Raw genomic sequence first — 16,216 nt, 5'->3', positions numbered from 1 at the left:
TTTGACTTCCTTCGGTCTATGTCATAGAGTTCTTCAAGAGATCTATTATCATCCCATAAGCCATCACCTTGGCCACCTTAATTAAGATCATAGCTGAGGGACCCAGACTGTACCTTGATTTTGATCTCCGTATTTGTTTATGGAACTGCTTTCCAATACAACAGTCATTGACCACATGTGGCTATTTAAATTTTAATTAAAAACTCAGCTCCTCGCTTATATTAGAAACATTAAGTGCTCAATAGCCACATGTGGCTAGTGTCCTTATTGCAAAGCAGAGAGAGCATTTCTGTCACCATAGAGGAGAGCCCTGTTATAAAAAATAATGAATTCTAAGGTATATTGTTCTCTAGATTCAAAAGAAAAACATATTTATTAATGAAAAGCCCAACATCTAAATATCTACCACTTGGGTAATGGCTAGGGCATATCCATGTCAAAGACAATTGTGGTCATTAAAAAGAATGGCTAAAAATAAAAATGGTGACTATATCAAAACATGAAAGGTAAGTTGAGATACATTAAACTAAAAAACAAGTTGTATATTCATTACAACTATAAAATACATTTTAGGACATTAGGACACTACCTGAGTAGGGAGACAGAATCTAGGGTAAAAGGATACAGGTACTTGGACATTCAAGAGCAAGTGGAAATGGGAGAAGCAGCATTGGGAAAACTGGGCCTTCCATGTGGGATTAGTTCTGGTAATGCCTTCAAGGATAATAAAAAATCAAGTTTCAGGGAAATAAATTGTACACTTAAGGAAGACCTAGGAAGATACAAACAGGTCTACATATTGGATCTACTCTAGAAATCTAAATTATTTCAGCATGTAGCTGGTACCAGGAAACTGGTAAGACTTTTTTTTGTACTCTCATTCAATCCGTATTAACCCTTTAGTATAATACAATTCTAGTATATGTGCTGCCAAAGTGAGCACTAATATAATAAAATTCTAGTTTGAGCTAATTTACTATCAAACAACTATGGACCTTTCTCTTAACCTCAGCCTTTTATTTCCAACTACCATTTAACTCCTATCACCCACCCTTCCCTCTTTTCAGAGGGAACAGTATCCATTTTTATTTCTCCAGGATAATAGGATAATCCTACAACATGTGATCTAGGTTCTATCCCTTCCTATCTCCTGGACATGATTCATTTTGTGTCACTGATTGTTTCCTCTAGTCTTTTTCCTCTCTGTCTACAAACAGGCTTGAATCTCTGAATCTGAGCCCTTTGATCCTACCTTCCCTTCAAGCTTCTCTTCATTGCCAACTTCAGACCCTTCACTGGTAAACAGAGCAGTAACTTTTTGAATACCTACTGTGTGCCAGACCATTTAGCTTTAGTGTCTCTGATTTTCACAATACAACTTGGAGGTTATCATCCCTGTTATATAGGTAGTGAAATGGACACTTAAGAGTGACCTGCCCAAGGATACAAAGCCAAGTAGCGGAATTCACTAAATCAAGTCTGGCTCTAAATCCCTTACTGCTCTTAGTCACAAAAAAGTGCTGCTTTGTGTATTAACAGATTATATTCCTATGATGAACCAATATCATTACTTCCATTTTAAAAATGAATAGAGGTCCAGGGAATTTAAATAACGTACTTAAGGCTATGAAGCTATGTAGCAAAAATGGGATTAAAATGCAGATTGGCTTGATCCCTAAACCTGGGCACTGTCCACCATTTGGATCCTGTGTTCAAAACTCTACCTTGGGGTACCTGGGTCGCTCAGTCAGTTAAGCATCTACCTTCAGCTCAGGTCATGATTTCAGGGTCCTGGGATCCAGCCCCACATCAAGATCCTTTAAGACCCCTCCTTGGCAGGAACCTGCTTCTCCCTCAGCCCCTCCCCTACTTGTGCGCTCTCTCTCTCTTGCTCTCTCAAAATCTTAAAAAAAAAAAAAAAATAAAACCTCTATCTAATAGATCTAGCAAAGGTGACCAATGATGTGTCAAATCTAGTGGCCCCATTTCAACTTTACTCAGCTTTTCTGCAATTTAATACTACTGACTAACCTCCTCATTCTCGAAACTATTCACTTGATTTCTACAATACTGATTGTGGCTCCACTTCTTCAAGCCTTTTTATAGTCTTCTGATTTTTCTTCTAACTTTTCTCCATGTCCCTAAATCCAGGTATTTTACTTCTTGTCCTTTCTCTATTCATATTTTAGAGGAAATGGTTGCCTTTCCTTTTCAGAATATGATTTTTCTAATCTCATATAGTTTGGTTTTCCTTTTTTTCTCAGTAGCACTCAACAATTTCTGCTCTTGAGTCATAGGCTCCTTGATTGCGTAAAATTTGGGCCCTGGAGTCCAATGATCATATAATAATCATAGCAGATGGATAAGGATGCGCATATGCTGGTTTCATGAGAACTTCTGAAATATAGGACCTTCTGCATGGAGACTGGTTTTTCAGTCAAATCCACTGCTGGGAGTAGATGCTTTAGCTTTTTATTGGCAATCGTCTTTGCTTAAATAAAACCTAGTTACTATGTGGAGAATGCTAGTTCCATATTAGGAGACATTTCATTCATGGGAGACCACTCACTTCCTAATGGAAGCTGATTCTTTGAACAGTTATTTGAAAATGGGGATACTGCAAGAGCTCATTTTAGTAGATGAGACCACTTTGTTTCTATAGTGGAAACAATGTTATTTGAAAATTTGTTAAAAACAGCAGTGACCATGTTTCCAGTAGAAATGGAAATTCAACAAACCAGGTTTTAGGCATCATGGCTAAGAGCCTTGGACAAGTATTTTGCTTAACCCACTGAATGAAATTCAAAAACACATAAAGGGCAGAGTTAGGGAGGTGCTAAGATTCTAATCTTGAAGGGGGCAGAAGCAGTCTTGTTTCTAGTCTTTCTACTTCTGCTCTGTAAAGCTGGCTGCACCACAATTAAAGGATCTAGCTCAGCTATCCTGTTGAGTGCAAAGGTCTGCTGCCTTGAAGGCATTCAGTAATTGTTTATTGAATGAGGTAATGGTTTTGTTCAAGGATAGTCTTGTTAATAATAGCATAAAACATAAAGTTATTAGAGTAATTGTCAATTACTCATCTTTGTAGGCCATCAACTCTCTTCAACCAACCTTTTCTCCCAGCGTTTCAAGGTCTTTTTTAAATTCATGAACATTTGAAAAATTTTTGAAGCCTAAAAGCAAATGAAACTCTACCACTTCCTGATTAACTCTGAAACAGTCCTGCATTTCTGCAAATAGCAGAAGTTATTTTTAGGATTGAAATAATGATCTCACTTTCCCAGGCATGTAGCTTCAGCTGTTTTGATTGTGGGCAAGTCAGGAATGTCCAAAATTCATACATGGACTCATGGTGAATCTCTGCGTAAACAAACATGGTATTTCAAGAGGGACTGTTGTATTTAAAAAGAAATTACATTCAATAAAAAAATACTGGATTGTACTTCCAGCATTTCGCAATACAATACAAAAAAGTCTTTTTGGTAAAAAGCATTTCATAGAACCTTTTGGGGCTAAAATAGTTTTAAAAAATTAGGACAAATTAAAATTACACTCAGTGGCCTGCTCTAATTTTAAATGACATAAAGTAATGCACACAAGCTTAGGATAGATGAAGGATGTTGCCAGATATGTTAAACTTAAGGATTTAAAGCTACCAAAACTATCATGTCCATGCAAATTCTATAGAGAATTATTTTTAAAAGTGAAAGACAAAGTGCAGGAAACCTGATTAAGGCAGTTAAAAGTGGATTTCTTTGGAAGGGGGAGGAATATATGGTAGAGAAAGGATTGTTAGGGAAACTGGAAGGAGTAAGGGAGTGGTGTAACCACCACACATATTTTGCTAGGATGTGTCTCATCTACCCTTTTTTTTTTTTTTAATATTTTACTTATTTATTCATGAGAGACACAAAGACAGAGGGGCAGAGACACAGGCAGAGGGAGAAGGAGGCTCCATATAAGGAGCCCAATGCAGGACTTGAACCTGGGCATCCAGGATCACACCCTGAGCCAAAGGCAGGCACCCAACCACTGAACCACCCAGGCGTCCCTCATCTACCTTTCTTCGGAAGATGCAACTAACAAAAGCTCATTTTGGTAAATAAGAAGTTTAAACAAGTACAAGTAAGTTTTTATCATAAAGTTTAATTATGGTTCAGAAAAAATTGAGTGAATAACTTTCTCTGAAAAAATATACTGACTCTGTGTAGACTGCGGTTATTTTGGGGAGGGGGGCTGGTAAGTTAAATTGCGCTATTTTCTATTCTGAAAAATCATAAAAAATCCCATTTCCAGTCTGATTATAGAGATGCATGTGCCCCAAATGGCTGAGAATAAATACAACAAGAAAGGCAAAAGCTGCAAAGCTAAGGGCATGCAACAGACTCTAAGAGAAAGTCTCAGAAATACCCAAAGTGGCAACAAGGAACGTTTGGCTGGAATTTGAAGATCTTTTCAGTCATCTTTGTCTTTTGCTCCGTGTTTAAGGATGCGCGTGAACTCAATGTAATTGAAATTCCCCTTCTTGTCGATAGGTGCTTCCCTGTACAGCTCATCCACCTCCTCATCTGTAAACCGGTCTCCCATGGTTGTCAGCAGCTCTCTCAGGTAATCTTCCTGGATGGTGCCTAAGGAATAAAGAACTGGGGATCAGAATACACACTACTCTGAGGAATAATTACAAGGAACATCTACACTTGACCAAGCATACAGTTCTCTACGTTAAGAACTATAAATATGCAAATACAGGAAATATGGGCTCTCTACATGCTTGATCCAGCCTCAGCAGACAGCTGCTTAGCTCTATCATCCTGCTCTGCTCTATCAACTTCCCTCCACAAGTCTTCATAATAGGGCCTAAACCTATACCTAAACAACAATAAAGTATGATTAAGGAAGCTAAGCCTTATGGTTCCTTAAAGTAGCATGAGTGGTTACATTTAGTCTTTTTTAAAAATTGTTTTAAATAAGCTCTAGGGCCAATGTGGGGCATCCCTGGTCACACTTATTCTATAAGCAAGTAACACTGAAATACCACAACATAAACATCAATAAAGTGCTTAAGTGGAGAGAATACTATAGTCTTAAGGCCCAGTTTTTTTGTATTTTGTTTTCAGTATTCTAAGTAATCTCTACACACCCAAAGTGGGGTTGAACTCACACCCTGAGATCAAGAGTCACATGCTCTACCAACTCAGCCAACCAGGTGCTCTGAGGTCATTTTAACAAGTTATATTACTTCAGGTATTTCACTTTATCTGACTTTGGTTTTTAGGGTTTTTGTTTTTAATGTACAATGAGATTTTAAATTTTTCCCTTTTTGCAAGTCTAATTTAAATTTTATAACAAATATAAATAGGCTCTGGGTATGCAAAAACACCGATTATATACTTGAGCATTAACTGTCGCAGACACCAGGTGAGGAATTGGGGATATGGAATGGTGACTCAAAAAGTCTGCTTTCGACTCTGCATATGTGATATCAAGTTTCTTTTTATTTTTTAATTTAAAAAATTTTTTTTTGGTATCAAGTTTCTCATAAAATCTGATCATACATCAAAATCACTCAGGGAGCTTAAAAAAAAGCTCGGATGCCACCTTTGATTTCTTATCCAGCATTGATGTTTTTTTTTTTCAAGAATTTATTTTCAAGTAATCTCTACACCCAACATGGGCTCAAACTCGTGACCCTGAGGTCAAGAGTCGCACGTTTTCCAGCCAGGCACCCCATGGCTTTGATATTTTTAAAAGGCTCCCCAAGTAATTCACATCAATTGAGAACCACTAACTTTGTGTACTAACACAAAGTTAATAAATGACCATGCAGGGATTTTGAAATTCATAAAATAAAAAGAAAAATCTGACAATTTTCTTGTAAGTGAAATTAAGCTAAAATATTGACAATATATTTCCTCTAAAATGAGTTTAAAGTGTAAGGTCAGTTCACAAAAGAAAGTCTAGACCTAACAGGGTTTTTGCTAATTCAATTCTACATTTAAAAATGTTTCTCAGGAAAAAAAAAATGTTTCTCAGGGACGCCTGGGTGGCTCAGCGGTTGAGCGGCTGCCTTTGGCTCAGGTCGTGACCCCAAGGTTCTGGGATCGAGTCCCGCATCGGGCTCCCTGCATGGAGCCTGCTTCTCCCTCTGCCTGTGTCTCTGCCTCTCTTTCTCTCTCTCTGGGTCTCTCATGAATAAATAAAATATATATTTTTTAAAAAATAAAAATAAAAAAAAATAAAAATGTTTCTGAGGACGCCTGGGTGGCTCAGCACTTGAGGATCTGTCTTTGGTTCAGGGCGTGATCCTGGAGTCCCAGAACAGAGTCTCGCATCGGGCTCCCTCCATTGAGCCTGCTTCTCCCTCTGCCTGTGTCTCTGCCTCTCTGTCTAACAATCTCAAATGTCAGACTTCTATCTTGTAGAAATAAATCCTTATCTCCAGCCAAGTCATTCAACCATCACATGAACCTATTATTGACTATGTGCAAGGAGTTGTGGTAGGTGCTAAAAGGGGTAACAAAGATGAGAACATAATGCTGTTGAAGACACAGAACCATTGCTCTGCATGTGAGGAGACTGTGATGATTGGCAATAAGTACATAACTAAAATAGAAGGTCAAAAGAGTATGTGCCAGGAGAGAGAGAATAAAATACTTAGATGTGGAAAGAAAGGAGAGGCTTCAAGTTTTCCTGGGACCAGGAGAAAATAGTATAAAAACACAGGTAAGGCTCTATAAAGAATGTGATCATTGAGATGAGCTTGAAGGATGGATAAGACATTTTACTCTTTTATGGCTTTATTCCCTTCCACTAAGAAAAGAAATAACGGTCACAGTAAAAAAAAGCTTAATCAATACAGAAGTGCCATTAGGAGGGAACAAAGAGTAAACTTCCTCTGCCTTTCCCTCCCCATACCCCATATCTCTTCCAGGTAAAACTGTTAAAAATTGCAGTTTTAAAGAAGACAAGGTAATATGATAAGGAAGGCACAGAGCAGCAATGGTGGAGGTAAATTAGGACAACAATGTATAGAAGAGCTTGGAAGGAGGTTAGAAAGAGGATACAAGAGTCAAGGATGGTATACCTAAAGAGGCCTAATAAGGCCATACTGTGTATGGAGACTATGTCTCCAATAGCAGCCTGTGCTTGGACTATTTAAAATAGTTCAAGTAGGGGCACCTGGGTGACTCAGTTGGTTAAGCGTCCAACACTTGATTTTGGCTCAAATCATGATATCGGGGTTATGGGACTGGCCCTGTAGCTGGCTCTGCACTGGGTATGGAGCTTGCTTGAGATTCTCCCTTTCCCTCTCTAAGGTAAAATAAAGTAGTTCAAGTAATATGTAACTAAAGCGTGTGCCTTCCTTCTCAAAAAACGTGCCATGTGTGTTATTCCTTTATGTGTCTGTCCCTTGCCAAAGGTTCAAGCATTTCTTTCTTTTTTTATTATTTTTTAAAGATTTTATTTATTCATGAGAGATACAGAGACACGGGCAGAGGGAGAAGTAGGCCCCATGCAGGGAGCCCGATGTGGGACCCAATCCTGGGTCTCCAGGATCACACCCCAGGCCAAAGGTGGCACTAAACCACTAAGCCACCAGGGCTGCTCCTGTTCAAGCATTTCTATAGTTAACTTATGGTTTTTTTGTTTTGTTTTGTTTTGTTTTGTTTTTTTGAGAGTTAACTCTATGCCAGCAGTATGCTAAGCACTTTAAATAAATTATCTCACTTCCTCATTTAATCCTCACAAGTACCCTATGAGGTAGGTAATATTATTGCCCACTTTCTAAGTACAAAAACAGAGGCTTAGAGAAGTTAAGTAACTTGCCCAAAATCGCACAGTCGTCACACAGAACAGGCATATGAAATCAGGGAGCCTGATTCTAGAGCAAAAGGTTTAAACAATCTAAGGGCTGAGAGGTACCTGATAAACAAATACAGGACTGTAATGGGATCACATTCACATACTTCATACAAGATTGCTCTGGTAAAAGTTATTCATTCAACATAATGACTGAGAACCTAACCCTCATAGAGCTATTCTAGTAAAAGGGTAACAGAAGTTTCCTCGAGAAGTTCCAAATACGCCTATTAAATTGTAAATCAAATATTTAAGGGAAGAGGCAGTAAAATGAATGATTAACATGCCACAGGAAAAGCCTGTCCAAAAAAACAGGTATGGTATAAACCTGAGGGTGTTATGTCATCATATTTTAAGTTATTATATGTTTAGTTACCCCAACTAAAAATTAAATCACTTGGTAATTAAAGGTTACCTCAGACTTACCAGTTGCTTCTTCATCAAAGCAAGCAAAAGCATTTCTGATGACATCTTCCGGATCTGTGCCATTTAACTTTTCACCAAACATCGTGAGAAACATGGTAAAATTTATGGGCCCAGGAGCCTCATTCATCATGGCATCCAGATACTCATCAGTTGGATTTTTCCCTAAAAAAAAAAAAAAAAAAAAAAAAAAAAGGAGAGTCATAAGTTTGATTACATCACAAAATGCACAAAGTATTCATCACAGTAAACATTTTGACAAGAGAAATTATCATTTATACAGTTTGCTATTTGTATTCGCAATAGCAAAACTATTCAGGAAAAAGTCTTCTCAATGAATAAGGCCTGTATTAAGAGTCTAGAGATTGTATGCTATTCCCCTGGAATGTAAGGAGGCATACTACTGCTCTCATAATCAATATCACTGTTTACAGCACACACACACACATATAATATGCTGGCCCTTAGCCCAATTGTAAGACCTGGCCGGAAATTTGCAGGTGGTCCAAAGAAACTTTGGGAAACACTGTTCAGACTTTGAACCTTGGTAAACTATAACGTCATTAGATTGGCTTCACAGGCAATACAGAAATTCCATTTAGCTTTAATATTAAAACTGATCATTACCTAGGGAGGCAAGCATATCATGCAAATCTTCCTTGTCAATGAAACCATCTCTGTTCTGATCAATCATGTTGAAGGCCTCTTTGAACTCCTGAATCTGTGACTGGTCAAACATGGCAAATACATTGGATGTTGCGCGCTGGGGGCGCTTCTTGGTGGTCTTGGTCTTTGCCCTTTTGCTTGACATGGTGGCGGTTAAATCCTAATTAGGAAGGGGGGAAAAAAAAGTAAATTGAATCAAACTTCTTAACTTATCTGAGCTACTTAGAGATGGAACTAAAAACTACTCACCAGAGTAGTATCACTTGACAAAAAAAATCTCATTCAACTAATCAAAACTATTACTTATAAAACCAAACTACAAAGAGAAAAACCAGACTCATGCTTTGAGTTCACTCATCCTTAGCAGTTGTGTCACCTAATCAACAGTCCATCGCTAACTTCAAATTCCAAACTAAAACCAACATAAATTCAAAGCTCAGAGCGTATCAACAAAATTGGATGCCCCCCATGCTGCTGGATAGCCAGATAAGGTACTGGTAACCAAATCTACTGGTTTAATAACAATATAAAGAATACAAGAAACAAAAAAAATGTAGGTACCCTGGGATATAGTACTTGTCCTATACTTCAGTGCTATTGGTAGTACTGGGGAATACTAATTCAATCTTCAACAAGTCTACCCTGCAGCTCTAGCCTAAACTAGCTGTCCTCATTCTAAGGTGGACAGAAAGCAGGAAGGAAGACTCATTGATGGAATGAGGAGGTCTTCATCTCCTAATCTCCACTATCAAATAGCATTCTTCCACTTGCAACTAACCATTTTTATTATACCCTCACTTCTGGAATCAAAGTAGTTTAAGAAACATATTTGTTGAACTACTAACTGAAGAGTATAAAAACTACAAATTCACCTCTGATTTTTTACTTCCACTCTATTCAAACCAATTTCTTGCACAGATCCAAGCTAAATCACTTGAGGTGACTGAGTGCTCTATAGACAAAAATCATATAGGACAACAGTTCTTAAAGTTATTTAGTTTTTTTTTTTTAAGTTTTAGCAAACATTTTAAGAGCTATAGAAATTACCTTGCTCTCTAATAATCTAAATTTATCCCTGTAAAATTTAAGATAAAAGTAAAAAGAATGCTTAACACCTAAAATGAAAAGGCAATTTAACTCTCAAAACTCAATCTTTAAAAGAATATAAAAATTTGTTTGGAGTTAAAAACCCCATAGTCATCAGACAATAAAATTTTACCGTACCATCCTTCTGAGCTGAAGTGGCGATGGTAGTCTGCAAAATCTCTAACCAGCAAGACTAGGTCACTGTATTGAGTTATATTCTTCCAAGCAGGCCTAAAATAGGCACTACTGATTTCACTCTCTGACCAGGGTAACAATTTTAAAGCTTACGTTCTGAAAACAACATTTAGCTATGATGTAGCAAAACACTATGCCCTTGCTCTAAAAATAAATCTGTGGACTGCAAAGAATGAAGCACTACCTAGATTTAGGCACTGCAAAGTGACCTTAGAATACAATGCTTCCTATGAGCTTAAAGTTATTTCTTACATTCTTCTCTTGATTAGACCACATCACCCAGACTAAATTCAATTATAGAAATAATTAGAAAAGCTCTGCCTCAGATTTTTTTTAAAGCTAAGTTGCTCTCAGATTTTAGTAGGAAATTCCACAAAGGAGAGTCACAAATTCCAGGCCATCCAATATAGCACTTGGTGATACACTGGAATGTGCTGTTGGTAAGATATACCCTACACAACACACAAGTTATGATATACACTCCTCCCTAATTTCCAAGTTTCCTTTAATCATAATTTGTGAGGCTGCCTGTCATAACTTATCTGCACCATTCTTGAATGCATATTTTCATTTTTGCAACATCTTTTGGGGGCAGTAAATACCATTATTACCTAAACTAGAGCTGAAAAAAAAAAAAAAACCCTAAATAGTGCTGTAATTTTTCCCTCTATTCTGAGTGTACTTTTATTTATTTTATTTTATTTATTCATGAGAGACACGGAGAGGCAGAGACCCAGGCAGAGGGAGAAGCAGGCTCCCCGAGAGAAGCCCCATGTGGAACTTAATCCCAGGACCCCAGGATCATGACCCGAGCCAAAGGCAGACGCTCAACCCCTGAGCGACCCAGGTGTCCCCTAAATGTACTTATATTTTTAAAAATTGTTTTAATTTTTAATCCCCCCCAATGTCTTTTTAAAAACTACAAAGAGATATAGTGTATATTATTCCTCCATCTCTTAACTGTACTCCAGGACTTGGGGTGAGTGGCTGAGACCCAGTGAGTGGCGCATATTTACCAGTCCACCTTTCTTTAATATTTTAGGCATGCATGTGTTTGCAAACCAAAGTATGTCTTTAAAAATATTCTGTTTTGTTTGACAACACTGTCTTCCCCTCATGAGGCAGGAATGTCAGTTATTTTAAGAACAAAGAAACTGATGAGAATTATAGGTTAAATGGTTGACACATTTTTAAATCTATAAAACCTCATATTAATTTGGTAGGAGTCCTCTAGGTAGCTTTTAAAAACAGTTTGAGCTATAAAGTTTTATACATACATTTGAATTTTAAAGTATTTGCCATTAGTTCTTCTTTTAATCATGCATTATTTATATCTGTATTCCTTGTAAAATAGTTTGTAAAAGTTATAAAGGTTTTTTTTTTTTTTTGGTCAGCACTGACAGTGGTCTCACATAGAGCTTTTTTTTTACATAGAGCTTTTCTTTAACTCAATCAATAATCATCAATCATTAATATGATCAGTTAATTACATCGAATGTTACTAGTGTTAAATACTACTTAAAAATTAAGAAATGTGGGATGCCTGGGTGGCTCAGCAGTTGAGCACTGCCTTCAGCTTGGGTAGTGGTCCTGGGGTCCTGGGATCGAGCCCCATTATCAACCTCCTTGCAGGGAGCCTGCTTTACCCTCTTTCTATGTCTCTACCTCTCTTATGAATAAATAAAATCTTAAAAAAAAAAAAAAAGTAAGGCAAGAGTTCTATCTTCAAGAAGTTTAACATATAGGTGGGGAAGCAACTATGAAGAAATGAGTGGTTAAACTTATGAAATGAGTCATAGTTTTCATTCCTGAAGTAGGATTCTCAAGTTAAAACATGTGTGACAATAATGAAAAATAAAGGTGGTACATGATTATAAAATACTGTGAGGTGAGAAAAGATCTTTGTTTCTAAAATAGAGAAGGTGGGGGAAGACCTTGAAAAACCCTGTATCATATAGCAGCTAGAAGATAACCTTAGAATTAAGAGATTCAGATGTTAGTCTTAATTCAAACAAATTAAGGTAATTAATTCTACCAAAAACTAGTAGTATAATGTTAGGCAAGTTAGTACCCAGCCCTTTACTTTTTCAAGGAGGTGGTGTTTTTGTTTATGAGTTTATCTCCCACCAGAGACCAGGAGCCTTCCAGCAATAGGCAGTTCAGCTTCACAGTAAGTTGTTCTAAAATAAGTCAAGTGTGGTTTACTTTTTCCTACCAAACTCAAAGTATGGGTGGAATAAATGATGTAGACAGAACCAAATCTGGGACAGTGCTATGATCCCAAAGAACAGGTCACTTACGATACTGTCATTGTCCTCTTTGCTATGATTCTAGTTTGTTACCCACTTTTACTTTCCTCAAACAAGTAAGACTGTAACTCTCCACATGTAACAAGCCTTCAGCAAATGCACAACTCTCATAGAAGTTTAGAAAGCTAAGGTAAAAAGCATTGAAAATATTTCATGCATCAATATAAATATTCTTTATGTAGTATGGGAAGATATAGGCATCTAAGATTTTCAAGTTATGAGGACTCTCACTCATCCTAAGTTAGAGCCCCGAGTCTATTTTTCAAGTACTTAATGAAAGATCCTTGGTGTGAAGGCATTATTTGTTGTATAAAACTTTAGAGCAGGGAAACATGCAGAGCAAGCGTTCGTGAAATATGAAAGGATTTCAGGTGCACAAGAAAGTGAACGAAAACACCATCAGTGGTGATCAAGAAGATTCAGTTTTCAGATCTAGAGGAGTATAACTTTGTTTTAAATCAGGGGAGGTAAGTGTTGGTAGCAATGAATTTATGTGTGTTTTAGTTGACCAAATAGGAAGATACTCAAATCAGGATTATGACAAAAGGAAGGCTACAAATCATGTAAGGAAGATGTTACACTAGATTAATTGGTAGAAGAAAAATAAAGATCCTTAAAGAGATTTGTCCCGTACATCAAAGGGTAACCGGAAGAGTTTTCAGCCTCTCTAGAGTCTATGGTTTCATTTATAAAATAAGATCAATCCATACATACTAATAGTACATTAAATTGCTCTAGGACAAATCCTAGAATCTAACACTTATTTATTTTTTTAAAAAAGATTTTATTTACTTATTCATGAGAGACAGAGAGTGGCAGAGACATAGGCAAGGGAGAAGCAGGCTCCAAGCAGGGAGCCTGATGTGGGACTCCATCCAGGGTCTCCAGGATCATGCCCTGGGCTGAAGGAGGCGCTAAACGCTGAGCCACCTGGGCTGCCCTAGAATCTAACATTTATAAAGTGGTAATAAATGTAAAATAATCTAGAGATTTTTTTTTTCCTACAGGAATGACACTCAAACTGATAATAAATAGGAAATATGACATATTCTTTAAGGAAAAACTTCCATCTTAGGAAACAATTCTTAGTGGGGTTGCCTGGGTGGCTCAGTCAGTTAAATGTCTGACTCTTGATTTCAGCTCAGGTTTCAATTTCAGGGTCTTGAGTTCAAGCCCCTCCATGGATTCCACCGTGTGCCTGGAGCCTACTTAAAAGAAAAAAAGAAAACACTTCGTAGTGTGACAGCATGTAGTATCTGTACCAAATCTGCTGTTTCATTTAATCAATGTACTTTATCCTCAAGCTAAGCATATGTGATTTTTTGGTGCCAGCCAGTTTTTTAAAAATACATTTTCAGGTTGGTGCTTCCTTTTCAAATGAACCAAGTCTTCATTTTCTTTTTTCTTTTCTTTTTTTTTTTTTTTAGGTCTTCATTTTCTATGCAAGCTTCCGGTTGGAGGTAGGATTAGATCTCTGACTGCCACACCCAAAGAGTTCTTAGCACTTGACAAAGGCAATTAGTTGTCAGGGCTCACTGACCATCACATCAAGCCTCACTGTTGAAAATGGAAAAGTTTTATCAAAGTCTTCCAGTAGTAAACAAATAGTAGTAACTTTAAGAAATACTCACTTCCTTCACTTTGATATATAAAGCATTTTGCATTTAAGTTAAAATCTCAACTGAACCCCTACTTCTGTTCCAAAGTTCTGTTAAGAAATGGTATACTCTTTCATACACCCACTCACCGACTTTAAAAGGAAATATTATAAAAATAAAAATAAAAATAAATAAATAAAAGGAAATATTCTGGAAAAATGACCCGACCCAAAGTCTCCACCCAAAAAGAACATGGTGTTGTATTTTGGAGTTTTCTCAAGGTGCGCGATCTACACCCTCAATCAACCCTTCTTTGACAAATACCACTTTTAAAAAAGTTCTAATTATGGAAATGGATGCTGAGCTGAGAAAATTGCTAATTTGAGTTGGTTATTCCTACTAAACGTAGCTACACAGCTGCAATAACAGCTGCAGCATGTGGGGGGGGGTGAGGGGGTGGACGCTGGGCTTCGTATTTTGCGCAAACTCTCTTGAATCGGGCAAGTTTACGTTAGAAACTAAACATAGTGCAGGAGTCAGCGCGGCGGGGCTCGGGTTTCACAGGCCCGGCTGCTCGCGAAGATCGCGGCGCCAGCGAGCTAAGTCCTACTCCCCGAGCTCCAAGTTTGGGCAAAGGGACAAGGTTCGCGCCTCGGGACTTCCGGGCGTGGCCTCGATGCGGGAGCTGGCCCCTGGGCTCGCATCCCGGGAACGCGCCAGTACACCTGCCCAGGTGCGCTCCGGCCGCCGGGGGCCGCCGCCGCCCCCCGCCCCCAGACGCCCCGCGGAGACGCGTCCCCGGGGTGGGCCTCACGCGCCGGACGGCAAGCGCCACTCACCCTGCACAGCCGCGAGAATCGGAGCGCTTCGGTGACCCCCCGGCTGCCCTGGCTGCGGCCACCAAGTCCCCTCTACCGCCGGAGCCCCTAAAGCCAGCACTTCCGGCCTCCGCTCAGCAAGCCGGAAGGAAGCCCAGTCACCATTGTCGGCCGACGGAGTGGGCCTGGCTTAGTAGAGGGGCGACGGGCGGGGGAGCCGCCACTGTGCTTGGGGGGTGCAGTTTTGAACGAGTGCACGGGAAGGGGTATAAAGCGGGCGACTCAGAATAGACAAGAGTGTGTAACGGTCCGTTCGTGTAATGGTTGGGCTGAGTTTCCGTCTTTTTATACCTCCTCTTTCAACGTAAAGCTTCTCTTCCCCCCCCTTTCCCGTTGGAAAATGGGTGAGCCCGTCCCGTTGGTCGGCCTCCCCGCACATTCCAGGGCACGGCCAGGGGCGGGGCCCGCTAGCCCAAGTCCTTGTAGGGACATCGCGGAGAGGGCTGCGCGGCCCACGTGACCCGCCCCCACGCCGCTCCCGGGTGCGGGCCCGGGCAGCCGGCGGAGGTGCGCCTGCGCGCGGGGCTCCCCACCCCTCCCCCCTCCCCTCGCCCCCCGCCCCCGCCCATCCCGAGTCTGCGTCTCTCCCCGTGAGGCCTTGGGGCCCGAGGTGTTATCTGTGCGTCCTGTACGGTCGGCTTGAAGAGTCCCAGCCCTTCCACCCTGCAGCGGAACTTCGGAAGTCTTCGGGGCCCTCAGCCAAGCGGCCACTATCTTTTTGGCCCAGACGGACTTCATGAGGTCACGAATGATGGAAGACTTCCTCCCTCTTCAGAAACGTCTGTGGGAATTTTTCCCACCAGAGAGAGCTCCGATTAACAAGGAGAGACTGGATTTGACCAGGAGGGAAGACAGGCGGCCAGCGAGACCTGGCCCCGACCTCTCAGTGTGATGCAGACTTGGTGAAAATAGGAGTGAAAAAGTCGTGCCTGTTTTTCTCTCAGCTCTCTTTTCCTTGGACAGATTTTTTTTTAAATTTTATTTATTTATTCCTGAGAGACACACAGAGAGAGAGAGAGAGGCAGAGACACAGGCAGAGGGAGAAGCAGGCTCCGCGCAGGGAGCCCGATGTGGGACTCGATCCTGGGTCTCCAGGGTCATGCCCTTGGCCGAAGGCAGGAGCCTAACTGCTGAGCCACCCAGGCGTCCCTCCTTGGGCAGCTCCTAACCAGGAATCTTGTTAAAGGAAAGACCTCCCCAG

At 39.8% G+C, this 16,216-nt stretch overlaps 1 protein-coding gene across 2 annotated transcripts; it reads right to left on the bottom strand.

Annotated features, from left to right (window-relative positions):
* Positions 1–4,052: 4,052 nt before the first annotated feature.
* On the bottom strand, positions 4,053–15,227 carry LOC607207 (myosin regulatory light polypeptide 9). 2 transcript variants are annotated; one of them, XM_038543725.1, is made up of 4 exons: positions 10,174–10,190; positions 8,911–9,109; positions 8,287–8,448; positions 4,053–4,628 (listed from the first exon to the last, which is right to left on the bottom strand). In XM_038543725.1, exons 1-4 carry the CDS (start codon positions 10,174–10,176, stop codon positions 4,456–4,458), a joined length of 537 nt encoding a protein of 178 aa, XP_038399653.1. In that variant the 5' UTR covers positions 10,177–10,190; the 3' UTR covers positions 4,053–4,455. The 2 variants fall into 2 exon arrangements, with proteins under 2 accessions (XP_038399653.1, XP_038399654.1); XM_038543726.1 differs by lacking the exon at positions 10,174–10,190 and adding an exon at positions 14,977–15,227 and having other exon boundaries at positions 4,127–4,628.
* Between the last annotated feature and the right edge of the window lie 989 nt (positions 15,228–16,216).

This window comes from Canis lupus, chromosome 7 (genome assembly GCF_011100685.1).
Source record: "Canis lupus familiaris isolate Mischka breed German Shepherd chromosome 7, alternate assembly UU_Cfam_GSD_1.0, whole genome shotgun sequence".
NCBI classification, from domain to species: Eukaryota; Metazoa; Chordata; class Mammalia; order Carnivora; family Canidae; genus Canis; species Canis lupus.
Note: the sequence above shows the minus strand (reverse complement) of the source record. Positions and strands in the feature narration are given on the sequence as shown.